Source organism: Rosa chinensis, chromosome 6, assembly GCF_002994745.2.
Source record: "Rosa chinensis cultivar Old Blush chromosome 6, RchiOBHm-V2, whole genome shotgun sequence".
NCBI lineage: Eukaryota > Viridiplantae > Streptophyta > Magnoliopsida > Rosales > Rosaceae > Rosa > Rosa chinensis.
The window spans coordinates 63,133,054-63,150,772 of NC_037093.1; the positions used below are offsets into that span (position 1 = coordinate 63,133,054).

A 17,719-nucleotide genomic window follows, 5' to 3' on the forward strand; every position below is an offset into this window, starting at 1 on the left:
ATGCAAGTGCAACCAGATTCAGAATCATGGATGCAGCACGAGCAATAGTACTACCGTGTATTCTTTGTTATATTCTGATGTGCAATGATAGCGTCGGAGAGGATTTAACCCTGAAGCAGATGAAGCTTAAAATACCAGCGAACGTAAGTGTTCCGGCAGTGATTGTGTTTGGAGATTCAATAGTTGATACGGGCAACAATAACAACAACTTCATAACATTTGCTCGCTGCAATTTCCTCCCTTATGGCATAGACTTCCAAGGTGGACGTGCAACCGGACGATTCTCAAATGGAAAGGTTCCTGCTGACCTTGTAGGTACGTTCATTATTTTATGGTTGATTTTTTTATCCTCTTAGAGCAAGTCCATCCGTTATTAAGAAATGTCAAGGTCGAAAAGTCAAGAAACTGTTCACTGCCACTGGACATAGGTTTCCACCCATTCATTTTCTTTACCAGTTAGATTTACTGTTCATTGAAATTTGTTTTTTTTTTTAATTGGAAAATTGAAATAGATTTGATGTAAATAGATGGTAATAATGGAGATTTATGGATAATTAATGTCAGAATTGTGATTGCTATAGCTTTTCGGAAAGGGAACACGCTAGGAAGAGAACTCGTTGCTTTGGCACGACGTGTGGGGTTTTTTGGGCTTTCGGGATCGTTTTGGGCCTCAAAACCGCAATTTACTATTTTTATAATATTTTCGGTGGACAAATTATGAGCCACTGGACGTGTTGGGACTCATCCGTCCATCTCCTCATGGATTCGGTATTATCATCTTCACTTTCATCTCCCTCTTGTCCGGCCACTGGACGTGTATTTCCCCTTTGTTCGGCCATATTGGATATAAACAAATTTGGAATATGAAAGCAATAGCAAGAGGAGGAAGAACAAAATTGGGTTACTATGAAAGATAATTTTTTGGGTGTGAGATGTAAAATAAATGGTAGCTATCTATAGAGAAATGTTTAGAATTTTTTTGTTACCGTTTATTAACCTTACACACACACACACACACACACATATATATATATATATATATATTACATATTAATTGTTTGCCGTTGGATTCTCTTCTTAATTGAAACCAAGGGCTGAGATTAATTGACCGTTACTCTCTCTATTCAAATTGGACCAATGACTCTGTTGCACGTGGCACAGGCCGGTCCCTTCTTTGTCGCTACATGACAAGCGACTGGGCTTCAGTTTCTGCCTACTTGCGGCGCCACGCGTCAGCCTCTTGTCCTCCAATTCCTTCCTTGAGCGCGTCGCCTTCTCCACTTGTGCAGATGACGTCACCCACGTTCACCTCTCTTCTGAGCTGGCAGACTTCTTGGCTGGGTCAAGGAAAATGTCATGGCCTTGCCTTTTTTCTTGGCTTCGGTCAAGAAAGTCTGGCTTTTGGCCAACCAAAAGCCCACCGCTGGAAACCCATTTTTCCCTTCCATGGTCACCACCTCAGCTTTTCCTAGCTGGTGACCGGTCAAAAACACACCGGTGGAGTTGCTTTTAAGGTCATCTCCAATGGATGGTTCTAAACTAAATTATAGCAACTTTTGGTCAAAACCCATCTCCAATTGATGGAATAGAACATAACAGTTCCAATTTGCAGTTCTAAAATATTACAGTTGGTTGCTCAAGCTAAAGGAAAAGTGGGCCCCCCATGTGCGTTATGATTTGAATTATAGAACTTATTAGTTGAAGTTAATTTGGTTATAGAACCTACTATTTAAATGAATAGTGTCAAATGGGGTTGCATTTTCTTGGATAGAACACTTTTTTGCAACCCTCAGCTGGAGAAGGCCTAAGAGATCAATCAAACTGAGAGATTGTTTAGTTATTCATCAAAAATATCAAATACATAAGAAATGTGCTATGAAGCTTCAAAATTAATGTGTCTATGTATGCACTCTTTTGAGTCTTTTCATTATTTTGTTGTCCAGTGGAAGCATTTGGAATTAAGGAGCTGTTGCCACCCTATATGGATCCATCCCTAGAGCCTAATGATCTCCTTACTGGTGTTAACTTTGCTGCTGGAGGTGTAGGTTATGACCCTTTGACATCAGAAGTCGCGGTACGTACAACTATTTCACATAATAATTCTTATAGCTTTTCTATGTCGAAAACCTCGTACATTTTTATTGATCGATCTTTATATATGATAAATGCTGAAATTAAGTAGGCAGTTGAATCACTGTCCGATCAGATGGAACAATTCAAAGGGTACATAGAAAAGCTGAAAGGAATCGTCGGAGAAAAGAGAACAAACTTCATCATATCAAATAGTTTGATTTTAGTGGTAGCAGGAAGCAACGACATTTCGAGTACCTATTTTGTTAGTGGTATCAGGAAATTGCATTTCGATGTTCCTTCTTACACTGACTTCTTGCTCAACCATGCTTCGCAATTCTTCAAGGTGCAGAACAGTTAGCCTCACTCGATACATACACCAAACTTATCTTGCAACCAATTACTAGTATATATATGGATTCTTAGATTGTACGTATGTATGTTAGGAATTATATGGATTGGGTGCACGAAGAATAGGCGTTTTTGGTGTACCAGCTATTGGGTGTGTGCCATCCCAAAGAACAATTGGAGGAGGCATCGGAAGACATTGTGCCGAGAATCAAAACCAAGCAGCGGAGCTCTTCAACTCCAAATTATCTGCAGAGACGAATCACCTCAGACACACACTCCCCAACTCAAAGTTCGTTTACATAGACGTCTACAACCCATTACTTGATATCATCACAAACTCTAATAAATACGGTAAATATTTAATATTTGCTATATGTCGTACTAATGTAATTACTCTTACAGAGATTAAAGATAAAACATGATATGTATATTACATGATGATCAGGGTTTGAAGTTGCAGACAAAGGGTGTTGTGGTACTGGTTTGGTGGAAGTGACAAAACTGTGCAACAAGTTTCAGCGAACCTGTACGGACACCTCCAAATATGTCTTTTGGGATAGTTACCATCCAACTGAAAGAGCAAACAGGATCCTTCTGCAGCAACTCCTAACGCAATCTGCAAGCGGTTTCTTTTGATCGAGACACAGACACTAGAGTATAGATTAAATTCCTTGTGTTATACAAATATATATGCCAATTATATATATGCTTCAAACTTAAGTTCTTATTGTCTCATCATATACTTGTACGTTGCCAGATATCTGGCTGGATTTACTCCTGGGTTTTGTTTCTACAAGTTTTTCATTTATGTATGTACGTACTCATGGGATCGATCTCTGGTGTCTTGGCTAGTTTTGGATCAATAAAATCAATCACAAGTTGGAAAATGCAAGTCTTGCAACAACTATATCTTAACCATTGCCAAATTGAATTGTTTCCAATTATTTTTAGGTTGGATGCCTCAATTTACTATCATTCTAATACCAACCAATCGGTAAGTTCATACACTGGATCAATTAACGCAACGATCCGAATTCGAAAAGGCCAAATTAGACTTTAGATTTTTTAGTGGCAGAATGGGTTTGCATATTGAATGTGTACATACATGCTTGCAAACTTAATTTCACACGTATAGTATTGCACATAGTTAGTAATTTTTTGTATTATACGCGAATAAAACACGTACTTATGTTTTTTTCAAAAATACTTCCGTATTTCGTATTTTTGAAGGAGACTTATTAAATTTTCTGTACTTTTGAAGCCAAAGCTATTATTCACGTACTATACACAATTTTTACATTTTTTCCGTATTTTACAGTTATTATTGAACAAAAATGCATATAAGTTAATATTTTAAATGATTAAATTCTGCTTACTACCTTGTACTTTCAAAGGTTCATCAGTTTAGTCCCTACACTTCTAATTTAATCAGAAAAGTCCTTGCACTCTCCAATTTCATCAAATCGATCCAATCTGTCACTATTCCGTCAATTTTCGCTGTTAAAATGCTGACGTGGGACCTTCTCACAAGGAAAATTCCTAAACTACCCATCGCTAGGCAGCCCACCGACGCATTAGTGTTGTGAATGCCAGATGGATGGTTTGGAAATTTTCTTCGAAAATTGACGGAGTGGGGACGGATTGGATTGATTTGATGAAATTGGAGAGTGCAAAGACTTTTCTGATTAAATTAGAAGTGCAGGGACTGAACTGATGAACCCTTTAAAGAACAGGGTAATAAGCATAATTTAATTATTTTAATTAATTTAAAATATGTTGCCAAACTTTTCAACGAACTATTTGAAAAAAATGTCTGAATAATACGTACACGTACATATTTTTTGCATACTATACAGGTCCCAATTTTTACTAACTATGGTATTACATGCACATGCGATAAAAGATTTCGTGTAGACAATTGATCTTAAAGTTGTTCATAAATTGAATTTGTCATTATGTCTAGTATTTCCAAATTGAACTGTTTCCAATTATAATATACCTCAATTTAGTACCATTCTACTACCAACCTATTGGTAAGTTCATACACCTGGAATTAACGCAACGATTCCAATTCGAAAAAGCCAATTTAGACGTTTTTAGTGGTTGAATGGGTTTGCATATTGAAAGCGTACATGCATTCTTGCAAACTTAATTTCACACGTATAATCACCACAACAATTGTGGGCAACAGCCACACAACTATTGCCACGAAGACTGAATGGTGGATAATGGGGTCATACCCACTGTTCTTGAATAAGTTGGTGTCTATATCTCTCACGTACCAACCATTGAGGGTTGCTATGTATTATTTTATATTTGTGAAAGTCTTCTTTACTAGAAACAGTGACTAGACCCAATTTTTATATAAATTTTTTACATTTTCTATTATTTTCTTATTGAGTGGGTGTTTTTTTTTTGGGCAAATTTCATTTTATCTTCTTGATTTTTAGACCCTAAATCATTTGTGCCCTTGAACTTTTAATTTCATCATAGGTGCCCTGTACTTACCAATTTCAATCAATCTTGTCTAACCATTGGCTTTTTTTCCAACTATTGTGTGATGTATTTTGAAATTGTAGTCGCATATAATATAATTTTGCATGCCACATTAGTAAATTATCATCATACATGGGAGCCCATTAGACTCATATTTTCAATTTACAAAATACTTGAAAAAAAACTAATGATTGGACATGATTGATTAAATTGAAGAACACAAGGGTATATGTGATGAAATTAAAAGAGCAGGGTCATAGCTGATTTAACGTGTAAAGGTTAGGGAGGTAAAATGAAATTAGCTTTTTATTAATTTATTAAACTTCATGAGTGGGTGTTGTTTTTATTTGTTTTACATTAAAATTGAAGAGACCCAACTCCCTGTTTTCCTTACTTAAAGTATATTTGCCACTTTTCCTCCAAAAAAAAAAGAAGTATATTTGCCTCTTGGGGTCTTGGTCTTATACTGATCTTCATTTTGATTGGACCAAACAATTAAGGACTCAGAACTAGAGAGGATAGGATTATAAGAAAACAAAGTAGCATGGTTATCTAACTAGTATCAAATAAAAAATGCTCTCTCTTGAGGAACCCTAAGGCCGCAACCGGCCTTGATTAGAGGCGGCACTGCAAGTTTCTTGATTCTCGACAGAGAGGTTTCGCTGCTATGTGTGGCTTGAAAATTTGGATTTGGAATGGTGGTGGCGCTTCTCTTTCTTCTCCCCTACTTGGCGATGACGACGATTGGCTTCGACGGTGTCCCATGATGTTAGGTTTGGATCGGGTTTGTCCTTTTGGTGGATCAAAGCCTCTGATAGAGGTTATCTTGGCTGTGAAGGCGCTAGACTTCTCGCCTTCAATCTCATCGGTGTTAGGCGGAGCTGGGCCTTTTGCTTTGGGCGATGTCAGATGGGGACTTGATGATGGCAAGGCTGCTCAAGTCTATTTGGGTTCAAATCCGATCGGGTGCACCTTGGCTTCTGTCTCTAAGAACATCGGCTTGGATTTGGTGCGTTGTCCTGGTGGTTGGATCGATGGGACCGGCGACCATATGACTGGTTTTCAGCCTTGGTCTGGGGGCGACGACGATTCTTGGTTGGGATCTAATTTTCTCGATGTCAAGGCAGGCAGCGGTGGTGCAGTGGCAGTGCTGAGCTAGAAGCAACTGTTGTAAGATGGCAACGATACCTTGACATGAAGGCCATAGATCATAGGTTGTTTTAGCTCAATGTCTTTGATTGGCGCGACTTTCGTAAAGGAAAGAAACTAGATGAGGCATGGGATGCAATCAGGGTAATTATACTTACCTACTTAAGTGTCGGTTCATAATTTTAACTTTGACATTCTTATTAGTTTAAAGTTTAATCATTTGCAGCTTCATAATTTAATAATATTTTTTGTATCTATGTAATATTAGAGAACACTTGATTGGTCGGACCCCGAAACTCAAAAGAAGAATGGGAGGATAAGGTTTGTGGTCAAGAGGAAGTTAAATGATCGTTGGAAGACATTTAAGGCAAAACTTCAAAAAGTATGGTATACCCCAAATGTTGGCACTGGAGAGTGTTTTAAATGCAAAGATGGGAGGGTAAGCAAAAAGCAATTGACAGGACCCGCCCCGGATTCCACCCTCGAATCCGAAGTGGCCCTGCGGGACCCACCTTTAAAGAAGGTTTACCAAAAATTTTGGCATAACCTCCCCTAAAAATGGACAACCCAAAAACCTGCGGAAAACCAAAATTCAAATCATTAGAAATTCACTTCTAATGATCCAACCACAAACTCCTGGAGCCACCCTGCTCCCATAATTCAACCAATCCAATCTCAAAGATAATAATATCATAACATAATCTCCAAAAGGTAAAAGAGACTCGAAGATGTAAGATACCACAATCCCCAACGTTAGGTCATAGACCTCAAATCTAATTCGTACAAGTTTGGGTCACAAATCCCATAGTAATCAGAGCATTCTAGGAATGTAAATGGACAAGGAGTGCAGTAGGCTAAACAGGTAACCTACAGAATGTGATGGCGGAAGCAGGTGCGGTCACTATGGCTCACTCTCGTACGCCGAGCAGCAATACTGCAATCTGGGCATTTGAAACCGAAGGGCCCAGGGAAAAGTATATAAAAACGTTAGCGTGAGTGGACAAAAATAAATAATTGAAAAGAAAAAGGAATTTATACTTTCCCACATTTATATCAATAAAACTCCCGATGCATGCAACAATTAAGAAAACCACGAGAAGCTCCGCTGAAGAAAAACCGACTAGCCCCGCTAGTCAAGAACAACAATAAAAGGATATGGGGAAGAGAGTTCACCATACGGGAATGGAGCCTCTCAGGCTCTACCTACCCTCGACTGCCACTCACACATAGATTGTGCGAGGAGGAGAACTAATAACCTCTACTTCCACTCACACATAGATTGTGCGAGGAGGAGAACATTACCTCGACTGCCACCCACGTGAGGAGGAGAAAGGCTACCTCAACTGCCACTCACAAACACAAAGTAAGTGAGGAGGAGACCTAATCACATGACCCGTGTATGGTGAGGAAGAAAATCGTCGAAAACCAATAAATCCGTATAGCTTCCCCACAATTCTCACGAGATAAGAATCCAAGTGTGCAAAGACGTGACCCCGCACGCCAAGATTTCTCTCAATCTCAGAATAGTAAGTAAGAAAAATCCATAATAACCAATATTTCACTTTGGCGGATATTTTGAAAATAAAGTAGAGTATAAATTCTGAATCCGCGCATAGCAAAAATAATGTCCGAAATTAATTATAGATTCTTATCTCGGAAATAAGTAATTAGTCAAATAATATTATAAATCATAACCAACCTTTGAAACTCATTATTGAAAGCAAATCCCCAATATAAACCGAAATCAAATTCTGAAAAAATCAATTCATTTGCTCAAAATGTAATATGATTAATAACCAGGGCATTATTTTAAGAAATAAATGCATGCATCACTATTTAAAAACAAAAGTCCACTCACGATATACGGCTAACGTGGTATCCAAGCGTAAGGATCCTCGTCGAGCGATGGTTCGGTATCACGTCCTGTACACAAATACATTCCGTAAACAATAATTCGATAAACACGTATGTCTCTATAATGAATCCTAAAGCCCTACGTAATCCCACAACTCCATCTCTTTCCGGGTTCTATCCAAACTTCACCATTAATATATATCCGTCGATTAAAGTATTCCATATCGGAACAAAGGAAACCCGAAGGTCGGATTCCCACAATTCGACAACCAAAACTTCCAAACTTCGGGAGTTTCACAAACAAATCCAAACTCCTCTAAAATTCACCAAACAAGCTCCACAAAATTTATACAATTTAATGGGCTAAAAACTGAAATTAAAACGCTGCCCTACACGCCTCCACGCGCCACCAACAGTGGCAGCGCGTGGGCCCCACGCGCCGGCGGTCAGCACCTCCAATGGCCACCATATTTTGACAGTAGCACCTACTCAACACACTGATCAATTTTCTCAACTACAACACATTCCAATTTTACCTTTAAACGGTCGAAACCGGCCGGTGAAATTTTTCCAGAAAATCCCAAGAACCCTAGGATTTGAAATCTTCGATTCGGCCTCCACACTGAAAATCTTGACTCCAGGATAGGGGCGAAATGATCCTTGGCAAAAACCGATCCTTCGACTCCAGTTTGGTGGCCGGATATGGCCGGAATCGCCGGAAATCGATGAAACCTCCGTTCGGCTACCGTAATCTTCGCGGCTCAATTCCGAGCTCCTCCGGTCAAGCCGCCGCAAAACACCACCACAGGCGTGACAAGGACGAGGAGACGAGCTTGCCGGTGCCCGGATTCCGTAGTGGGTCGGCCGGAGAAGGGAGATATCGGAGGAAGAAGAAACCGGACAGAAGGGAAGAAAGGGTCGGGGGATAGGAGAGAGAAAGAGCCGGGTAGGTTTCCAAAAATGGAAACTTACCACAGTAACTCGGCTATTTATAGAAACTTACCATGAACAGTAACCGTAAACAGTAACTTTAATCTTTTGCCTATAACTTTCACATACGAGCTCCGATTTTTTTCGTACCGCATATGCACACGCTCGGTTTAACGTCCTCTACGACTTTCATGAAGGACATTTTCTCAAATTTTGACCCGAACAAAAAGTCAATTTTTAGGGCTACTAAAAGTATCGAAACAACTAGAAAGTGGAAGTAATTGTCGTTTACCGTCCAAATGACTAGTAAACGGTTAAATTTAGGTCCAGGACGTTACAGCAATGGGTTGCACTAGTTAACCATTGGGAAAATAAAAAGGAACATGTATGTCTATGGGATGCATAATGTTTTGATATGGTTGTGTAATATTCGTCCTAAAACATGAACTTTACTGCTATAACTGTTCGCACTAGAAGCAGGGATTGAATATATCTATGTTTAATGAAATCTGCAAAAGTATGGGGTAGTTTATAATTTACCTTACTATAACATATTGAACCTTGATGCAGTGGCGTTCTATATATTGTGAACAAGTAGAATCGGGAAAAGCGTAGGATGATGCACACAACTGGCACAAAGACATTTGCAGAGATCAGGAACAAATATGTAGGTCGTTATGTTATTGAATAGCCATACATATTGAATTAATATGCTAAGTGTTACATATAAGCGTCTATGTTTTCTCTATAACTTAGTGACTCTAGCAGCAGCAACAGAGAACTTAGTCACTCTAGCAGCAACAGAGAACGTATTAAATTATGAGTATCTACTGTGAGAGAATGTAACTAGCATGTCTTAATATGTGGTAATTAGATTCTTGGTTCATATGTATGTAGAAAAAAGAAAATGGAGGTGTAAACCCAGACCGTTGCACAATGTTTGAGCTTACCCATGTCCATGACTCTGAAAAACCTGATGAACCAAATTCTAAACAAGCTATTGTAAGCATCAAATATGACTTCTTGATGTTAGTGTGAGTCATAATTCCCTATTAGGAATAGACTACAAGGGTTTTTTAGTGTGAGGAATTAATTCAAAAACCATTGTTAGGGTTATTTCGTCCAAGAACGATCAATAGCATCTTCTTCTTGGACGTCACTCAGACTGGCCTCGTCTTCAGCCAAAGGCCGCCCTCGTCTTCTCTCCTTCAGATCGACGTCGTCTCGTTCAAAGACCGGTCGTCCTCATCTTCCTGACCAATCTACACCAGCTGTAGTCTTCGTCTTCCTGCTCCATCGAGCCAAACCGGCGTCGCTCATTCATCTCAGTGTCGCCCATCCAGACCGGCATCTCGGGCCCAGATCCGGCTTCGTCTCCGACAACCCAGACCGCCGTTGCTTCCATTCCTCACTCAAGTCGGCCGGATTCTTCAGTTGGCAGCCTAAGTCCGACCAGGTCTGACCTGATTCTCCACCTCGTCGCAACTCAGATCGATCAGACCCAACTCGGTCAACTCAACTCTCAACTCGGTCAACTCAACCCAGTCAACTCAACTCTCATCTCGGTCAACTCAACCCGGTCCACTCCAACAGGTTCCAAAAAAAAAAAAAAAACTGTTATTATTTTTGGAGCCTTCTGTTCTTATTATTTCCGCTGCATACGTTGGGATTTGTGTGTTTTTTGCTATTGTACTATTGCAATGGGTGGTGATGACAGTCAAAGTTCTAAGGCAAATGAGGTCCAGAAGGTTAAGGTCTCTGTCAAGAGCTCAGAAGGTGGTTCTTTCGGGGGTACCAAACTCACTGGTCCCAATTTCCGAACGTGGAAGAAGATTATGTCAGTTTATCTCCGTGGAATACACAAGATGGGGCATGTGACTGGAACAATCAAAGCTCCTAGTGAAGATAATGTGGAGGCCTATGCTAAGTGGGAAGATGATGATGGTTTTGTAATGTCAATTCTATTTCGAGCCATGATTGATGATGTGCTACAGATGGTGGAGGAATGTGAAACTGCTGAGGCGATCTGGAAGACATTGGGGGATTTGTATACCAATGAGTCTAATTTTATACAGGTTCATAAATTGATGTGTAAAGCTGCTAGTATGCAACAGAATGGGCAACCAGTAGCTGTGTATTTCACCAAGCTGAAGAATGTATGGGCTGAAATTGATCAGAAGCGTCCTTGCAAGATCAAGAATCAGGAAGATCTTGTGTGGTACCAGAAGGAGAAGGAGCTAGAAAGGGTTCATGTATTTCTGAGAGGGCTTGATGAGAAGCATAGCAGTGCCAAGGGAGAATTGCTCAAAATGACAAACCCTCCTAGTTTGAACACAGCTTTTACATACATCCGTAAGGATGAGTCTCAACAGGAGAGTGTCAAACATGCACAGATTGAAGTCACTAGCTTAGCCATTCAGGCCAAGTCACCGGCACCTTTCCTTCAGCAGCAGAGTTCAGCCCCATTTCATCAGCAAGGTTCACCACAAGGCTTCACCAATCGCCCTCGTCCTCAATGTTCTTATTGCAACGACCTTGGGATGTTCGGGAGACTTGTTGGAAGTTGAACCCACACCTTAAACCTAAAAAGCAAGGTTATCGTCCTAAGGCGAAAGCAGCTGCTGTTCAATTGGTCCAAGAACCGGATTTCTATGGAGTGGCTGGCCAAGATCATCATACAGCAGGTGGAGCTACCCCTACTGCCTCTATAGCTGGTCGAGGTAAAATTGGTATGGCTTTACAGATTTCAAACATTGTTGGTTCTGATACATGGATTATTGATTCTGGTGCCTCCGATCATATGACTTATGACAAATCATATTTTACTGAATTGTCTTCCCCATCAGTGTCCTATGTAACCAATGCCAATGGTGAGGCTTTTCCTGTGTTAGGGTCAGGGTCAGTGCGTATTACTCCCACTTTAGAACTTCATAATGTGTTATATGTGCCTGACTTATCTCATCACTTGATATATGTCCCACAATTGAACACTGAGTCTAAATGCTCTGTAACCTTTTATTCTATGTATGTGATTTTTCAGGATCTTCTCACCAGGGAGATAGTCGGTCGGGGGTATCTGAGGGGCAGGTTGTTCCATCTGGATCAGACATACGCAGGAGAGAAACCAGGAGCACAGTTCCGAGCCGCTTTGACTTCGACTTCTGATAAGCTAAGTGAGATTTGGTTGTGGCATCGCCGTTTAGGGCATCCATCTTTTAGTCTTATAAAGAAAACCATGCCTACTCTGTTTATTGGTGTGGATGAGTCAGTTTTACGTTGTGAAACATGTGTTTTGGCCAAGAGTCATCGTGCTACTTATTCTCCTAGTATTTCTAATAAAAGTGTTATTCCTTTTGAGTTGATTCATTCTGATGTTTGGGGACCTTCTAGAGAGCCTACTGTATTGGGTATGCGATATTTTGTGTTGTTTATTGATGATTGTACAAGATTGTCATGGGTTGCTCTTCTTAAAACCAAAGATGAAGTCTTCCCCGCTTTTCAAACCTTTCGTAATCTTGTTCAAACCCAATATCATAGCACCATTAAAGTCCTTCGTTCTGACAATGGGGGGGGGGGGGGGGGGAGTATGTTAATCATGTGTTCCAAGAGTTTTTTAAAATCCATAGGATTGTTCACCAAACCACGTGTCCACAAACCCCAGAACAGAATGGAGTGTCCAAACGGAAAAACCGTCATTTACTTGATATGGCTCGTGCCCTTCTTTTTAGTGCTCATATGCCTAAGTATCTTTGGGGCGATGCTATACATGCTTCCTCTCATCTTATCAATCGTCTTCCATCCAGTGTCCTTCAGGGCAAAATTCCATTCGAGGTTCTCGCCTCTCATGTCTCTTTACCATCCTTTCACAATCTTCCAGCTTGTGTTTTTGGTTGTGTTGCCTTTGTCCATGTACTAAAAAATCAGAGGTCTAAGTTGGATGCCTGGGCCCTTAAGTGTGTGTTTGTTGGCTACGGAGGTCATCAGAATGGGTACAAGTGCTATCATCCACCCACCAGCAAGTATTATGTCACTATGGATATTACTTTCTTTGAAGACATGAGTTATTTCTCCTCTTCAGATACAGCTCTTCAGGGGGAGAATTCATATTTTGAAGAGCTATATCATGGAAAAGGGGAGGAATTAGAGGGAGAAGGAGTAGACACACAGCCCGGAGGTATTTTGACGGATCTGGTTGAAACTATTAGCTCGCCGCCTCCAGCAGCAGAAGCACCAGTTCCTATCACTCAGAATGAGGTTGAAGACACAACTGCCCCTCCTGCCATCGCTTCTACCCCTGACCCACAGCTTCCTGGTACTGAAGATCACCCATTTGAGGTATGTCCATCCACTGATACTAGTAGTAGTGAGTCTAATGTTGAGCAATATGTGTTACCCCATAGGACCACTCGAGGTCAATCAGCCAAAAGGTATGAACCTACTCTTACTACCAAATCAACATATCCAGTAGCCAACTATATGTCCACTAGGAGGTTGTCTAAGTCATATGAATCATTTGTGAATCAAATATCTACTGTGTCAGTACCTAACAAAGTGCAGGATGCGTTGGGGGATCCAAAGTGGAGGATGGCTATGGATGAAGAGATGGAGGCGTTGCAGAAGAACAGTACGTGGCAACTTGTGCCTCCACCACAAGGCAAGAAGGTTGTAGGCTGTCGTTGGGTGTTTACCGTGAAGCATAATGCAGATGGATCAGTGAATCGATACAAAGCACGTCTTGTAGCAAAGGGATTTACTCAGACGTATGGTATAGACTATGATGAAACTTTTGCTCCTGTTGCCAAGATGAATACTATTCGGGTTCTGCTCTCGTTCGTTGCTAGTTTAAACTGGCCACTTCGATAGTTTAATGTCAAGAATGCATTTCTTCATGGAGAGTTAGCCGAGGAAGTATACATGAGCCTCCCACCAGGGTATGTAGTTGCTTCTCCTGGTGAGTTTGTATGGAAATTGAGAAAGTCTCTGTATGGTCTCAAACAGTCACCTCGTGCTTGGTTTGGAAGATTTTCACAGTTCATGCGGAAGGTTGGTTACAGGCAGAGCAACTCAGACCATACCTTGTTTCTCAAGCATCAACAGGGGAAGGTAACAGCTCTAATTATCTATATGGATGATATGGTAATCACTGGTAATGACACTGTTGAGATAGATAGACTGCAGAGACAGCTAGCCTCTGAGTTTGAGATGAAGGACTTGGGTGAGCTTAAGTACTTCTTAGGAATTGAGGTAGCCAGGGGGAGAGAAGGAATCTATCTGTGCCAGAGGAAGTATGTTCTTGACTTGCTGACAGAGACAGGTTTGTTGGATTGCAGACCTATTGACACTCCTATTGAGCAGAATCATGGCCTAGCTGAGTATCGAGATCAGGTACCTACTGATCGAGCTCACTATCAGAGGTTAGTTGGGCGCTTGATTTATGTGGCTCATACCAGACCAGACGTTGTGTATGCAGTGAGCGTGGTGAGTCAGTTTATGCATAATCTGAGTGAGAGTCACATAGATGCTGTTATGCGAATTCTAAAGTACTTGAAGTTAGCTCCAGGTAGGGGAGTGCTATTTTCTAAACACAACAACATTCTTGAGGTTTGTGGCTTCACAGATGCAGATTGGGCTGGAAATATCACAGACAGGAGGTCGACATCAGGTTACTTTACCTTTGTGGGAGGTAATTTGGTTACATGGAAGAGTAAGAAACAGAAAGTTGTGGCACGTTCTAGTGCTGAGGCCGAGTATAGAGGTATGGCTCACGGAGTGTGTGAATTGTTGTGGCTGAGAAATCTGTTACGTGATCTGGGTTTCATACTAAAAAATTCCATGCAGTTGTATTGTGACAACAAGGCAGCTATTGACATATCACAGAATCCAGTACAGCATGATCGTAATAAGCATGTGGAGGTTGATCGTCACTTTATAAAGGAGAAGCTAGATGCCAAAATCATTAGCTTTCCTTTTGTTCCAACTGAAGAGCAACTTGCAGATGTACTTACCAAAGGAGTTTTTAGGAAGGCGTTTTATGACTCACTAAGCAAGTTGGGCATGGTCGATGTATATGCGCCAACTTGAGGGGGAGTGTTAGTGTGAGTCATAATTCCCTATTAGGAATAGACTGCAAGGGAATATATTGTTGTAACTACTTACCTTGTATATGTTGTCTAGTACAGTAGTACACAATAGTTGTAGTACGATTGTAATCTGTTTATATACACCACAGAATGGGTATAATAATATATCAGAAAATTGATTCTCTCAATATCGTCTTGTTTGACTCTTGACATATTATTTTCAAGTTCTTAAGCGTACTCAGCATTGATATTGTACTTACCGTACCACAGTGCTCTGAAGAACTGTAACAGCAAGTAAATTACTTTATATCTTATCATGTGTGATGTTTTGTACTATACTATACTTTTTGATATTATATGCTTGTTCTTGCTATGGACTTCACATGATTAGTTTTAGTAATAAGAGCTTCGTTCTTCATTAGTTCTACTGGGTAATTTTGTAGGACAATATGAACTACTTTAGTGTACAAAAAGCTTCCTAAAAACTTACTAATATAATCATACATGTCAATGTAAAAGATAACATATGACTAAGTAAACTTACAACTGTATGATAATGCCTACATGTTTTAGTAAGTTTATTGGATGCTACCTATGGTCATGAAGCATGAATGACCTAGCATTCTGAGACAACTTTATTCATTGTAGTTAAGTTATAGAACTGTGGTATATTCTCATGCTAAAACATGTCAATGATCCATATAGAGAATTAACCAAGAAGTAAAAAGATTTGTATTGAATTTGTGCCAGCCCCCATATGTTTGCAATTGGAAGTTGGGTAAGCTGACTAAGCTCACATCTCTTATTTTAAGTGTCATTTAATATTTGACTAACAACTTTGTTCGTGTATCATCTTCACACCTTATGTTTATAGACAGATTTTGCAGGAGTTGGAGTTGTTGGAGCCTTAACGTGAAGTTGTAGTCATAAGTCATTTAGTTCAACTGGGGCTTAATTTAGACAAGTATTGATGTACTGATGTATCAATTAGTATAGGAGGATAAATTCTTATTAGTACAAGGCATGTACCCATATTTTAGTATTAAGAGACTACTGTAGTATTTTTATTTATCAAATTCGAGAATTTGATATTTTTACTATTTTCAGTGGTTGTTTCAACAAATAAATGTTTTTTTTTATATAATTTTTATAGATGAAGACACGCACAATGAAACAAAGGTGACTTGCACATATATTATAATAGATTTTTTTGATACGACATATATTATAATAGATTAATGGAATATGTTGGTGGCAATTTCAATTACATGGGCCCACCAAGTCACAAACTATACATACGTGACTTTTTTCTGCCATAGCAACTCCCCTACAGCTAGGCCTTGTCAACGGGCCGAGCTGGGCTCGGTCTGGCTCATTCATAGCAGGCTTGGGCCGGGCCGGGCCGGGCTGAGCCTTACTATATTTTTAAATAATGGTGGGCCGAGTTTTATTGTAAATCAAAGAATCCAAGTCCGTCCATATAAAGCGGGCCTTGTGGGCTTTTTGGGGACGGGCCTTGTGGGCTTTATTTATAATAAATATTTAAAGACACTAATTTTTTTATAAATCTATATTTATATATCATACATTCCAAAGTGCAACCTCTATCAATTCAAAGAAAATGGAAAAACCGACCGTTGGATGTGATTATTACAATAAATTATGCGTGTGGTTAAAAATTTAGTCAATTTTACCAAAGTTTCGAACCCGATTGGATTGGTCAACCGTAATCATTTGTATGTTTTCTTGGTTGACCGATGGCGTGACGACCGCGAAACGTGCTTATTTTTTTACTTCACATTTGTAAATATTTCATCGATGGATGTGCGTGGACATAAGATAAAAATTTCAATATTAATTACAAATACGTTGGTCTATACCAATTTGCCTCCTAAAGTTGTATAATTTTTACATTGCATTTAAATTGTTGAGGTTCATTCTAAAGCAAACATGAAGTGGAAAATGAATTTGGAGAAACCAACCGGTCGATGGAGAGATTGTAATGTTTTATGGTGGTTGTAGAAAATCCAGCCAATTTGGTTCTCGTTTAGAATTCGATCAGTTAGGTCAAACTTAGTTACTCTTAAAAACCTATATTTATATATCATACACTCCAAAGGGCAACCTCTATCAATTCAAAGAAAATGAAAAACCGACCTTTAGATGAGATTATTATAATAAATTATCAGTGTGGTAAAAAATTTAGCTAATTTCACCATATTTTTAATTCGATCGAATTGGTCAACCGTAGTCATGATATGTAGAATATATATGCACATATTCTATATAGAAGTATGAGAACGTCCAATTTCACCATAAGCCAAATTACAACAAATTCACACTCACACAAAGAGACACACACACATATAATGATGATGTGGCACACTGAAGATTTCCAAATATATGTGCTCGGCCTTCTAGACATAAACTTGTATAAGATGTTGTAGATTCCCGTCCAAACTGAACTACCTTCACTTAAATTGCCATATCTCCTTCTAGAAAAGTCAGAATCGCAGACCGTAAAATTCTTCAGAAACTAGATACATGAGGATTTCCGTGCATATAGGGTACAGCTCCTAATTCTATCCTAGCAGTTCCCAGTAATTCAGTGAAGTTTGGTTCTAGACATGAACTTGTAAAAGATGTTGCAAATTCCCTTCCAAGCAGAACTGCCTTCACTTAAATTTCCATAACTCCTTCTACAAAAGTTAGAATCGCAAACCGTAAAATTCTTCAGAAACTAGACACTTGGGGCTTTCCGTGCATGTAGGGTACAACTCTTAATTCCA

General features: G+C 39.6%; 1 protein-coding gene across 2 annotated transcripts; it reads left to right on the top strand.

The window, feature by feature from the left end:
* LOC112174424 (GDSL esterase/lipase EXL3) lies at positions 1-3,308 on the top strand. 2 transcript variants are annotated; one of them, XM_024312193.2, is made up of 5 exons: positions 1-315; positions 1,944-2,074; positions 2,183-2,416; positions 2,517-2,772; positions 2,867-3,308. In XM_024312193.2, exons 1-5 carry the CDS (start codon positions 27-29, stop codon positions 3,055-3,057), a joined length of 1,101 nt encoding a protein of 366 aa, XP_024167961.1. In that variant the 5' UTR covers positions 1-26; the 3' UTR covers positions 3,058-3,308. The 2 variants fall into 2 exon arrangements, with proteins under 2 accessions (XP_024167961.1, XP_040365531.1); XM_040509597.1 differs by having other exon boundaries at positions 2,207-2,416.
* Positions 3,309-17,719: the final 14,411 nt, after the last annotated feature.